We start from the raw sequence: 13992 nt of genomic DNA, 5'->3' as shown, positions 1-13992 counted from the left end.
TTAGAGTGCCCTCATTTCATAAATGTCTGTAGATTATATTATAATTATAATATATCAAGTAAAACTTAATCTTAAGGTTTGAAATTTATGTAAAAATTCTTTAGGTATTTTAATTTCGTAATATAAAAAATGAGTGCTTTTTTTTTCTTAATTAGAAGCATGAAAGTAATTTCCATAGTTTTAAAATTAGTTTCGTTAATTACTTAGCAATGTACCACTCAATTTAATTATTTTTTAAAACTAAGTATAATATTTTTTGTGTCGGGAATACATACAAGAATGGACTAATAAAATATATACCTACGGAAAAAAGTAGTTCATCACGCATTTCAATATACACGGTGATTTTTTAGTCGTCTTACAAAAGCAGCCCAGTTTATGTATCCGACGTAAAATACTCCTAGGCGCGATTATTATTTTTTTATCATTAAGTGAGATAATAAGTACGAAGAAAAATTAAACTAGAGAAATCTGAAATATACTCTTTAAAATGATAAAAACGCCGCCGCCCGCGCCCCTCACTATTGTTACAAGGCTCGGACCGCTCTCGCAACAGAGCTGTGTTTCTAAAAAACTACGAATTGCATCATAATATTGAAAAAAAAATGCATTTTAAATTTATTCAAATCTCATAAATACCTATTTTTTTATCATGAACGTGTTCTAGTCATTGGATACATGAACTGGGCTGCTTTTGTAAGACGACTAAAAAATCACGGTGTATAACATTAAAAAAAACTCTCAATAAAAGTCTTTTAAATAAATACAAAATTTTATAATTTCGAACACTACGTTAAACATTAAAAAAATTCAAGACGTGCATTTCATTTATTCATCCAATCTTTTCAGATTAATTCCAAAAATACTACCAATAATACCGCACCTATTATTGACATAACAGATAAATATAATAGCTACAGAATATTAGTTCAATAATGTACGCGTTGCTGGGAGCATGGGTCGTCATGGTCATGACGTCACGGGTGCAGTCCAAATGGGTGGAAGGGCGGATCGATACAAAAGACGTGAGTAATTTATATTGTTGCTATGCAGTGACTGCCACTGACGGTTAACTTCAAAAGTCATTTATTCAAATTAGGCTACTAAGTAGCACTTTTTGATGGTCAATTTACATTGGACAGCACCCAGTTTCGCCCACCCTTCACCGCTACCTAAGTGCTTTTGCTGTGAGAGAAGAAACAGAGCAACAAACTCCCCAGCAGCACGCTGTCTTACCGTTTTTTGGGCCTCAAATCGGCTGTTTACAATCGCCGATGAATTGATGGAAATTCGATTAAATTTGACACTATTCTTTTTCACACAAGCATTTTGCTAACACAATATTTTTTTAAACATCTGCCGCAGCAAGAGATTTAATCCTTGTGTCGCGAGGAGTTTCACAAACATACAAATCACGTGCACAGCGACACCCAAACTCAGAACAAGCATTCGTGGGATACACAAATGCCTACGCGGTGATCGAACCCGTGACACAACGGGTACAGCGAGTTTAACTTAGCGTGGTGACCTTAAAATTGAACCTGCGACCTCCGACACACCAAAGCAACAACTCGATAACTGCACCTATAATATACATTTGTTTTTTGTAAATAACAAACGACTGTTACCTGTAACTCACTGTTCTGTAAGGAATTAAATCCTTATATCGCGGGGGATTCCACAAACAATCAATTCACATGCACAAAGACACCCAGACTCAGGACAAGCATTCGTGGATCATACAAAGGCTCGTTCTACGCGGGATCGCACTCGCGACACGTCGCGCTCAATGGATTTTGCGTGGTGACCTCAACCACTCGGCTATCCGTGCAGATTTTACATCTAAAACTCTTTTTCCAGAACTGGGCATTCCTCTCCCGTTTCTGCTTCTTGTCTCTCGAGGGTCAATTTGAGTATCTGATAGAATATGACAAGGACATGGGCATACCCAACCTCCTTTTGTATTATGATGATGACAGCCAATGGCCGTCCGTATATCACAGCAGTAAGGTAAGGAATTGATAGTTATTCACTTTTGATTACTACTATTGGGTATTTTTATAATGACTATCGTGAGACTGATTCATTATTAAATTATTATTTATCGGGACATAATATATCACCACAAAATAGGTCCGGATACCCAATAGGGGAGTGCCCGACTAGTTCCGGAGCCGACCGGAGTCCATAGTCATGAGCTGACGCGGCGGGATTCGCGCGGATTCGACGCGCGATCCCGCCGCTTCATTTTATGGTGATATATTCAAAGAGCAAAGCTAAAGCGAATCTCGTACCGCTATTCGCGAATATTTTGATTCAGTTATAGAACAAGCCCGCCACCCTTGTCCGTTATTGCAAAGGAGTTGACATTCTTTGCTGTAAACTAACGTAGCGATCAATGCTCAAAACTTTCCCAATGCGGGAAGAGGCCTGTGCCCAGCAGTGGGACGTATGCGGTGCTGGTGTATTATTATTATATACGGCAGTCATTTTTCTTTCCAACATGTCACCTGCCTTGCTACTTTATACATTTAAGCAATTACATAAGCGTCAACGATTATAAAAACCCCATTTCTGAACATCAAATAACATAAGATTAATAAACTTTTCAGACCTGCAAAGAACGTGAAGATGTCCTAAATCGAGCTGGACAAAACCAGATCATAAGACTATCGCACTGGTATCCGGATACAGAGTATTCTGGATGCGTCATCACCAAGCATAATAAGGAGATTCCTGCTTCAAAGAGGTATTTAATATTATACATTTTGCGTAGCCGAAAATCAACACCTTAAGGCAGTAGGGAAGATAACAAAAACTCTGTTTAGTCCGTCAGATAGACAAAAAATATGAGGTTTAAAAATATAAAAAGACTAATTACGATCAAATTAGTAGGGTGAAAAATAAATTGTTTGTATTCACGTAACCCTTAATTTATTTTACCAATTACTATCAAACTTATGAACGCAATAACAGTTGCTTAACCTCGAATGTTTTTAGCAGTTTTTGTTATTCTGGCAGCAGATCTACCAACATTTTCTGAGAAAATTTCAAGTTTTCACGGTTCATAAGATACAGCCATGTGTCAAACAGAAGGATGGACAGACAGACGAAAGTCAGAGCCACTATAATAAGGTTCCCCTCAATTCCGATCCGTCAAGCTCAGTTTTTCCGTTTAGTTACCTACGGAACTCTCAAACGTAGATAGGCCAGATTAATATTCCATCAAATGAAGTAAATACCTCGTTTAATGTTTCACATAAGCATTACGCTTAATTTTTATCACTTTTAAACTACAAAATAACAATAAAATTATAGTTGCTAGCTAATACTCAACCCACGTAACTGGCAAAAGTGGTCTTAATATTTCAGTTGACATTGTACTTATTGGCTGAAATATTTAGGACAATTTCTATACTTATGTCGTACAAGAAGCAAAATTGTGGCTGTTAGAAAACGCCGCGAGTAACTTTTTACGATCTAAGTAGCATAAATGCTCCTTGTGTATATTTAGTATGGATAAGGATTGTTTATCATGTAAATTATAATTCAGAAACCATATTCCGATATCTGTCCTTTCATCACCAGGACCATAAACCAATAATCGTGATAGCTAAAGAAAATTTTTCTCATATATTCTATTACGGTCAGTCAATCATCTAGAGACGGAGTCGCGATAACAACAAAAACAAAAATAAATCATGGTTTTAAATTAGGCGACCTTTTCAATTTCTTTTTTTTTAAATTTTTCTGTCCGGAATCTGTAATGGCACGATTTCGTATCTCACGATTCACATTAATCTAGACTGCACCACAGCTGACCAAGGTCTGCCAGAATCAAAATTATTTAGATTAATTTATTAAAATATCTAAAGCACACATACACACTTTACTTTTTCAGCTCAACAACTCCAAAACCAACTGAACCATCAAAAACCAAGAAAAACAGCACCAAAGTCCAACCACCAGAGCCATCATACTACGACCAGTTCCTGAAAACCACCCAGAATCCCAAACCCACTCTCACGGACACCAACACCACGTGGTTTGAGCTGGTCCCAACAGATGACCTGAACTTCACCACAGCTGCACCAGAAGATGAATTATGGGAGAGTATTGGGCCAAGAGAGAACGGCAGCCATTTTGGAAACTTGAATGATGAAGTGGAGATACTTTTTGATAATCGGAATAGGAGCGGGGTGAGTTTTGTAGGTCTTTTCTTAACAAAGAAAGAAAAAATATGGTGATGTGATACATGATGGTGTGGTTGTATTTACCCCTGACGCAAAAAGAGGGGTGTTTTAATTGGACGTGTTTGTCTGTCTATCAGTGGCGTCAAGCTCCCGAACGGATTGAGTGATAGTCATTTTAGTTTTTTTTGCATTAAAGGTGAATTTTTATGAGAGCCTTCTTAGACACGTTGGATAAAATCAGTCGAACCCTTAAAAGTTGTAGGGAGTGAAAGTTTCTACGGGGTTTTACAAGGAGCGACTGCCTATTTGACTGCCTCAACCCAGTTACCTGGGCAACACGATATGACTTAGTTAGACTGGTTGTCAGACGTTCTAGCTATTGACTTTCTGTAACGAATGTCAAAGATGATCTTCCGAAACACGGGTGAACTCGTTATGACAACGATGGTCACCCATCTACGGACCAATCGCGTCAAGCTTAGGTTAACCTGTGATCGATTCACTTGTGCAGTTATAGCTCGGTCACGAGTCCCCAAAATTTTCTCTTACAGCATAAAATAAAACGGTCTCTAGACCTGTACGATCGCTTCCGTCGCCGGCGACTGAACTCCCAGTCCGGTGGAGCAGCCGCCAACCCTGAGAAGGAACACCTCATGGTCACCTGTCACAACTCACGTCGGTTCAGATCCGCGAGGGAGAGGTGGTGGTTCATAGCGATCAGTAATTGTGATAATAATAAGGTAGGTATAATTTTATTTCATTTTAATGTTGAGGAGGTTTTCTTTTTTATGCTTTTTTTTAGAAAAAAAGACGATTGTCGATGGTCGTTGAACGATGCACGTTGGACATGGACATGAACGTTGGTCGATGATCCGATTCCATTGATTCTCTTTGATAAACGAAATTTATCATATAAATTTCGTCAAGTTCGGATCAGCACTTCAGCAGTTTTTATTTGAAGTCAGTTGTATATGTTTATTGTTAAAAGAATATTATTTTATGTCTTTGGTTTAAGTTTTTTTCTGGTCCATAAAGTATATTCATTTATCATTAATTATGTCCACTTGAGGTCCTCTATTAAGAATCGTTGGATGACCATCATCTACTATCCTTTTCAGGGTCTGGACGTAAGATACAAGTTTCTGATGACAAATGGCATGGACGGCGATTTCTGGCACGAACACTTTTCAGCTGATGAGTTTTGTAAGTATTCTACACACATGGACAAAAATCCCAGAAATTTAAAGTATTCGCAATTTCATGAGTCGCTGGATTGGATTCCGTAGGAAGACCACAATTAGGTACAGCATTTATGATCGCTTAAATTCCGAAACACGGAGACCCCGATACCAATTGAATTTTCTTTTCAACCGACTTAAAAAAGGGGAAGGTTGTCAAAAAAAGACGAATTGAAAATTCGTCTCTTTTTGTAATTCTTACCTCAGAATTTTTGACTGGACGAACCGATTTTGTCGATTCTTCATTTAACGTGAAATAGCTATCATTTGGTCACATACAAAAACACCAAATTTGGCTCAATAGTTTTTATATGACGTAGGTTGTAGGTTTTATTTATTACAACAATATCATTACCTACTTAAAAAGCAATGCCACCCGGATAACACTTACAATTACAATTACTTACACAAAATGCTTTAAATATCTTCTCTTCTGTAATCTTCTTTATCTTCCAGACGTTCTCCCGGTCCTTCTAGCATACACCTTTGCTTATATCATAGTGATGATAGCAGTAGTGATGTGTAGCGTTGAGCTAAAGTCTCGACATCTGCTACACTCGACATACAAACTGTTCTTAATGTCGATAGTCGCACAACACTCGGGCGTTGTGTTACAAAGCTTGGCGTACATACGGTATGCCGCAAATGGATTTGGGAGTGATAATGCAAGGATTGTCGGTGAGTTTTGTGTTTGGTGACATTAATTTGAAACACTTATACAGTTCCATATTAATTAAAATTTCAGTAAATATTAATAATTACGGAATTATTTAATTATCTAAAAAAATGCGAGGAATGACGACAATTTTTATTTTTCGTGTCCATCTTGTAGCTTAATGCAATCTTTTCTTTTGACCCGCAAACATAAATTGATCAAATTATGGTAATTGGCAGTTTCGCGTGACGTCACAATATAGTATTAATTTTACGGTATCGTTTCACAAGCCCCTAAATTCCTCCTCCTCCCTCCTCTTACCGGAGCTATTACGGTTTTTTTAGAAAAAGAAAAAAATCTGCCAAGGTGAAATACTCAGACAGACTAATAGTATCCTATTAATATTCTAAACAAGAAAGTTTGTATTTTTTCACACAAAAACTGCTGAACGGATTTAGATTAAACTTTTTATTAAAAAACTGGCTTCACTAGAACTATCCTCAACAATATAACTTAAATCTCAATTTCCAGGTCAATTCTTTTGCGGTCTATCAGAGATGACGTTCCTGTTACTTCTGGTGCTCATGGCGAAGGGTTACACCATAACCCGCGGCCGCCTCAAAGTGGGTTTCACAGTCAAACTGACCGTTTTCATGTGTTGCTATGTCGTCACTTATATTGTGCTGTTCGTTTATCAAGCTAAGGTAAGAAGGGTCAGGTTTTGTCAAAATACTAATATTATAATATGCGAAAGTATATAACCTAACCAAGGGGTATCGTGTTGCCCAGGTAACTGGGTTGAGGAGGTCAGATAGGCAGTCGCTCCTTGTAAAACACTGGTACTTAGGTGTATCCAGTTTGACTGGAAGCCGACCCCAACATAGTTGGGAAAAGGCTGGGATGATGATGATTGCGAAGGTATATCCATCAGTCTGTCTGCCGATCTCACTTTCACGCCAAAAGTAATGAAATTTGACACACAGATAGTCCAGAGCCTGAGCAAAGAAATAAATTAATTTTAACTGGAAAAAAGAGGTTTAAATGAAACATTTTTGTACTGGAAATATGTTTTTGGGTATTCTGATTAGAAATATTTATGTATGTTTATCAGTTGTCTTGTACTCATAATACAAGCTTTCCTTAGTTTGAGACTAGATGGCGTTGTGTGAAAGTTGTCGAATAAAATAAAATAAAAAGTTTCGTAGATAATTATTCCCCTTTTTTCCAGGCATTTGACCCGGGTGAAGTCCTCTATCTATACGAGAGCCCGGCCGGGTATGGTCTCATCGTGCTCCGGATAACCGCGTGGTGTGTCTTCGCTTACTCCACCTTCTTTACCGTCAAGAAGTATCCTGACAAGGTGAAATAGACAGTCAGACTAATAGTATCCTATTAACATACTAAACGCGAAAGTTTGTATGTACGGGTGTTTGGTACTTTTTCACGCAAAAACTGCTGAATGGATTTAGATGAAACTTTTGATTTAAAAGATGTTAATAGTTTCAACAATTTTTGTCTATGTCGTGTTATGACCGTACATGGGCACTATTTGGTTATTGTACTGGCTTGTTAAAAACAAAATTAGGCAAAATTCTACTTAAATAAAAGAAAATTACGTAAGACATGATTAATTCTAAAACTTACAATACATGTTACTTACATGAAACTTGGTGCATCTGCATAGATTATGCGTTCTCGTATGACGTCACTTACCAGTACGTTTTTTAGTAGCAAGTGATGTTACTAGACCCACTTCCATACATTTTGTCTTGTTAAATGCTTTAAATCTTCCTTTTTAAATAATGTGATGAAATGAAAAATGCGTAGCCAATATTTTTGGGAGAATCTGTCAGACGGACTACTCAGTTTTTTTTTGTCTAATACCCTAATTGTAACTTCTCATAAAACCATTTCTTTTTCCAGAATACATTTTACTGTCCTTTCTTCATATGCGGTACCTTATGGTTCTACGCGGGGCCTTTATTCATATTGACTGCAAATACCTATATAGGTAAGTTATTTCATATTTACAAGAAGTAGATAGTTTTAAGAAACCTAAGCTTCAAGCCATTTTGAGGCAACAAGTACTGAAGAATTTAACGCTTCTGCGGGATCTAAAGGGTGAAAACGAAATCCTACCTCTGAAACAAAGCTGTCTGCTGTCTGCCTGTTTGTCTCCAAGTATTTTTGCAGGAACCAGTATATAGTTAGATACTTAGTTGTACTTTTCACAAATTATGTAAGTAGCTTTGTAGACAATATAACTACAAATAATAAAAATCGGAGTCGACGTTAAGCTGGTTGGTATTGGCCGATTGGTATGTTTATTTGTAAAATTGTTGCTTTCTTACCTTAAAGATGAAGATATTTTATTTCGTAAAAACACTGCGAAAGCTTATTTGGGTGAATTTCCCAGACCCAAAAATTGCGTGGCGTCGATGAAATTGGTACTAAAAAGCATTGTTATAAAGTTCTAACATTTTTTTTAGGTAGATGACATAAAAATCTATCTGTAGCACTAAATATTTTATTAATAGACTTAATAGGTTTTCAAAAAAAAAAAAGTTAAACCACATAATCTTTCATCGCCGTGTTTGTCCACATGTCACCTTGATGTATTAAATACATCATTGATCAAAAATGTATCGTTATTTATATTAAAAATTAGTTTTATTTGATTCGTGAATAGTTAAAGTATTGTCTCGGAATACATTTATTCAAATATTTAAACAATATAACGTATGGTTAATAAAAAACCGTTTGTCCCAGAACTACCTTTCATAGCCATGTCCTAAACATATTTGAGAATATTGCATATTCTAACGTTTTGCATATAAGTAACGTCGAAAGGCTCGACAAGGATCGACGTGTGTACGTGCCTGCGTTTTCGAGCTATAATTAAAAGTATTCGATTTTTTTGGTACTGGACGTTTTTTCTTCTATTTCAATAAGTTTTTAATCTCGATTGAGCATTCAATACAATTGAATTAAATTGAATTATATCCCTTGATTTTCATCGCCGTGCCTTGTAAAACAGTTTCCTCTCATTGCCGTGGCCACGTGTTTCATTTCCGTGACTTATGTTTTCATCGCCACTGGACAGGGATGTATCTATTTATAGTTATATTATAAAAATAATATCATGTGTTACTGGATTTTTACATTTTATATTCTATTATTATTGCTTATAAATTAATAGTATTTATTTTTGTTTTAATTATTAACTTTATCATTTAAATATTCTTGTACACTATAATAACATTTCATTGCCATGGACGCATGTTTCATAGCCGTGCATGCATGTTTCATCGCCGTGGCACGGAATTTTCAATCTTGTATATCTCGTTAGTTTTTTAAGCTATCTGCTAGATATTAAGCAAAACTGCATATCTGATCTAAAACTTGAGTAAACACTATTTTATCTTGTTCTAAAGTTGAAGAATAAAAAATCCACGGAAATGAAGATTTTATTGGACCTGTTGAAATTCACCCATTTGTATAAAACACCGTCCGTGTCGCGAGTCAGACTTCAACCGGTTTGATAGTTTTTTTGACTGTACATCTTCTTTTAATGGATTCCGATTTATTTTATAATTGAACTTATAGTGTCTTTTGCCATGTCTGAAGTTTTATACTACAGATTATTTAACTATTTCCAGACAAGTGGGTTAGGGAGAGCGTGGTCACCGCTGTTCTGCTATTTATTACTTTCTGTGGGCACATCATGTTTCTGGTAAGTTTATTTCAGATTTAGATAGTTTTTGGGACAATCCTTAACTTTTAACTTTTAAAGAAAATAGCTTTTATATTAGTAATCATAGTTATTGATATATAGCTGTTATAACAAGTCTAGATTAAAACAACATCACAAGTTGCTCGTTGGTCACAGGTTAAGCTATGCTTTATAAGGTCGGTCTCTGGATGGCTGACCGCCTATTTCATAACGAGTTTCTTGGTGAAGGGTGGGCGAAGGTGCTGTCCAATGTAATCTGACCTTCAAAAAGTGCTACTTGCTAGCCTAATTTGAATAAATGACTTTTGATTTGATTCGTGTTTCGTTCACGTTAATTTGTGGGGCCCAGCTGGGGCTTATACATCTTTGACAGTCGATACCAGTCTTAAGGGGTATCGTGTTGCCCAGGTAACTGGGTTGAGGAGGTCAGATAGGAATTCACTCCTTGTAAAACACTGGTACTTAGCTGAATCTGGTTAGACTGAAAGCCGACCCAAACATAGTTGGGAAAAGGCTAGGATGATGATGATAGTTAGTTTGTCGCAAAGTTTGGAAACCGAATAATTTAACTTAAATGACGTTTTTATTTAACAGCTCCTGACTTTACCAGTATTTGCAAACAAGAACTTCCCTTACCACGTGAGGACTACACAGATAGGAGTTATGGAGGTAAAGTACCCACTAATATTATGAATACGAAACTTTTTCTTCCCCTTTCACGCAAAACCACTGAGTGGATTCAGACGAAACTTGGTACACAGATAGTTTATATCACAAATATATCATAGCTGATAGTTTTTGATTTCTAGCGAGCGGTTCCTTGGGTAACAGCGAGTTTACTATATTTTTCTCACCCATAATTCTACCCCATACATTTGATGGGACAGAGTCATCAATTTGTGAAAAATATTTTTTCCCTTTTCTTAGACGACACCCATAAAGTCACTACTTACTTAACATCCAAGCAATTTCTATTGCCATTTAAGAGCTACCTAACTATGTTTTATATAATTTCAGGTAACAGGCAACGCAGCTATAGACAGTTTTGGTCGTAACGCTTATCATCCAAGCGATTCAGCGCCACAAACAGTTATAATACCACTTACAAGGTACGTTGGAGTATCTAATATTATTATGATTCAAACTTCGGAAATAGATACAGAGGGTCTAACATCACGTCTTGAAGTAATATTATTATGGTTGTGGGAGTGTGTAGTGGCGTAGAGCGTCATTTGTCTTCCATATCCAATAATATTTACCTATTTTAATATGTGGTGGTGAACTTTGAATCGTTTTTTCTTCACTCTTCCTTGTCAACTTACATACATTTTCCAAAGTCTGACCAAACATATCTGATTTTCACTGTGCTCTCTAGGCTCATAAAAAAACTGGAAATCAGAGATTGCGTTGATAATTATTATCAAACTTTAATGTTCCTCACATCTATAAAACCGACAAAGTAGACAAAGTCGCGGGGTATAGCTAGTTAAGATACAAGTCACATACCTATTCGAGTCTTATCTCAAGTAAAAACATCCTACCTATCTTTCAAGTCACCAAAAATCCTTATTCCATACTCTCACGTCCAAAATGAAATACCTACCTCAATTTAAATTCGTCAGCATCACCTCATACCTTAATATTTCCACCAAACCTTTTTATGCCATTCAACATTAACCTGTTCCATTTATTTTCAGACGCACGGAAGAATTAATAGGCAACATGTACAGTCAGTACATGGCGACTGCCCCCCCACTGTCCTTAGAAGACCAGCTCCCAAAACTGAACGGTCTACCCAAAAGAATAGACTCAATGTCCCCAAAAAGACGCTTGATCTCCCAAGATAGCACAGACACCAACTCCTCAGGAGATATAAGACCGACCATCGCGAAAGAAGATTCAAAAGAAATTTTCACCGTCGAAAGTCAGATTTCCAAAATGGATGCGGTAAAAGATAAATTTGTGTTGCCAGAGAGGAATATGATGGATAGTTTGGAGGAGGTAAATAGGGGGGATTTGCCTAATGTGATGAGGTCTAGACGGAATATCTTGGAGCCTATTAAGAGGGATGAGAATGTGCCGTCTTGGTCCCTTGCGAAGGGACCTTGTATTGTTGGCATGCAGAAGAAGGGTGAAGAAGGTAATTTTATTTTTGTGCATAGTCATTACTGTAACGTTTTAAAAGTGCCTGGAATCTTTTGATTTTGTAATAGATTGGTGACAATTTTTTATGCTTTTGTCTGGTAGATTTTTTTCACTAAATCTAATGCGTATTTCGGCTTTTCGGAATGATAAACAAACTGGGCTTGTTTCGTTTTTCCACTAACCCTGAATGTCACTATTAAAAACCTTTCTTTTTTCATAGCAAATTAATTACCTTAATGACAGCAATATGGAGTGGTTTTCTCAACTAATAATACTTCAAAAGTATTTTCTTCCATCACGAAATCAATCACAATATTTCCCATATCTCATTTTCATTACATACATTTCGATACATAATATGGCCTACAAACCGCACAATATTTCCCATATTAAATTTAAATACACACATTTTACTAAATAAGTTACACTGAGAGATACATTCCCGTATCTTCCAGATTCCCCTGAACTCAACGGCCTAATAATAAACGGTAAGAGAGTCCCACCAGTGAGGAACGGTCTTCAGTCAAGTTCTGGTGAAATCTCCACAATCGTCGAGGGTCGAGTCCAGAGCTACCCCAACGCAGTCAGCAAGGCCACCATAGACTTGTTCAGCGCTGGGAGTCATAAGGGATGATGGCTTCGAAGTAGGTTTACTTATAGGAAGATCGTATTCAGGGGAATTATGATGATGTACTTATTTTAAAAGTAGGATAACAAATTTTGATAGCAAATCATGAGAATGATTCATTATTAAATATAAATAAATAAATGCGGACAACATCACATACATTGTTCTGAACCCAAAGTAAGTTGCTAATGCGCTTGTGTTATGGAATTCAGATACAACGAAGGTACCACAAACACCCAGACCCGAGACAATGTAGAAATGTGAATTTTTACATTGACCCGGCCGGGGATCGAACCCGGGACCTCAGAGCTAGCGACCGGTGCGTGCGCCACTCGACCACGGAGGTCGTCAATTTATTAAATGATGTAACGGTTTACTCACGCGTATTTATCGGGGTAGCCAGACTCGCGATCCTGCCGCGTCTGCTCATGACTAAGGACTCCGGTTAGGTCCGAAACTAGTCGGGCTACCCCGATACATACGCGTAAGTAAACCGTTACTTCATTTAATGAAGGATAACTAATGGGAAAAGTTTAGCATTAATAGGAAATGACGTCATCTTATAGGCCCCTAAATAGGGACGATGACAATTTTTTTGGCAGTGTCCGTTTTGTAGTTTTTTGTATAATAATGGATACGTATTTTTTAATTTGTCCCGCAAACATAAATTGTCCAAATTTGTGTTTGCGTACGTGTACAGTGTAAGATGTACAGTGAATGAAACTTACGCGTGACGTCACAATTGAGTATAAATTTTACCATATCGTTACGTCACAAGCCCCCTCTCCTAAACTTTAAAGCAAAGTAATCTTTGTCAATTCTAGTTTTTCTGAAAAAGGAAAAAATACGTGTCTCATACTTTTCAATTATCTAACTGAGGGACTAATGAGATTTTTTCTTTTTATACCCAGTCATCATCCCGATTGTCTAGTCATATACCTGTTTGTTTATTGATATTATTTAGTTGATTAAGTTAAAAGTGTTGTGGCGTAATTACTATGTCCAGCTGTGGACTTCAATTGTCAGTTTTTTTAATAAAAGTACTCCCACCGTAAAATATTTAATCAAATCACCAAAAAATTCAAGTTAAATGCATAAAAGATACCCAGACTCAGAACAAGCATTCGTGGATCATATAAATGCTTGACCTACATGGGGATCGAACCGGTGACACGTCGTTCACAGTGGGTGACACCACTCTTATTCGGTTAGTCATATACTCGGAAGTTTAGGTAACATTTTTTTTATACCTTTTAAGTATTTATTTTTTGTCAGTTACCATTTAAAATAATGTAGTTACAACCACAGGTAAAGTTATTATTTTATAAGAGTACTATTCCTGTAGTAGTAAGATAATTTAAATAATGATATCACTGTTTATCATTAGAAAGTTTGCATTT

General features: G+C 36.6%; 1 protein-coding gene across 1 annotated transcript; it reads left to right on the top strand.

The window, feature by feature from the left end:
- Positions 1–794: 794 nt before the first annotated feature.
- On the top strand, positions 795–12673 carry LOC113502568 (transmembrane protein 145-like). The gene is made up of 15 exons (XM_026884183.1): positions 795–1025; positions 1861–2010; positions 2613–2749; positions 3902–4199; positions 4745–4933; positions 5312–5396; positions 5888–6109; positions 6618–6790; positions 7315–7446; positions 8010–8097; positions 9746–9819; positions 10414–10488; positions 10837–10928; positions 11517–11959; positions 12420–12673. Exons 1-15 carry the CDS (start codon positions 936–938, stop codon positions 12596–12598), a joined length of 2427 nt encoding a protein of 808 aa, XP_026739984.1. The 5' UTR covers positions 795–935; the 3' UTR covers positions 12599–12673.
- The last annotated feature ends 1319 nt before the right edge of the window (positions 12674–13992 follow it).

Source organism: Trichoplusia ni, chromosome 17 (assembly GCF_003590095.1).
Source record: "Trichoplusia ni isolate ovarian cell line Hi5 chromosome 17, tn1, whole genome shotgun sequence".
NCBI classification, from domain to species: domain Eukaryota; kingdom Metazoa; phylum Arthropoda; class Insecta; order Lepidoptera; family Noctuidae; genus Trichoplusia; species Trichoplusia ni.
The sequence above is the reverse complement of the archived record's forward strand: the minus strand, read 5'-3'. Positions and strand labels throughout refer to the sequence as shown.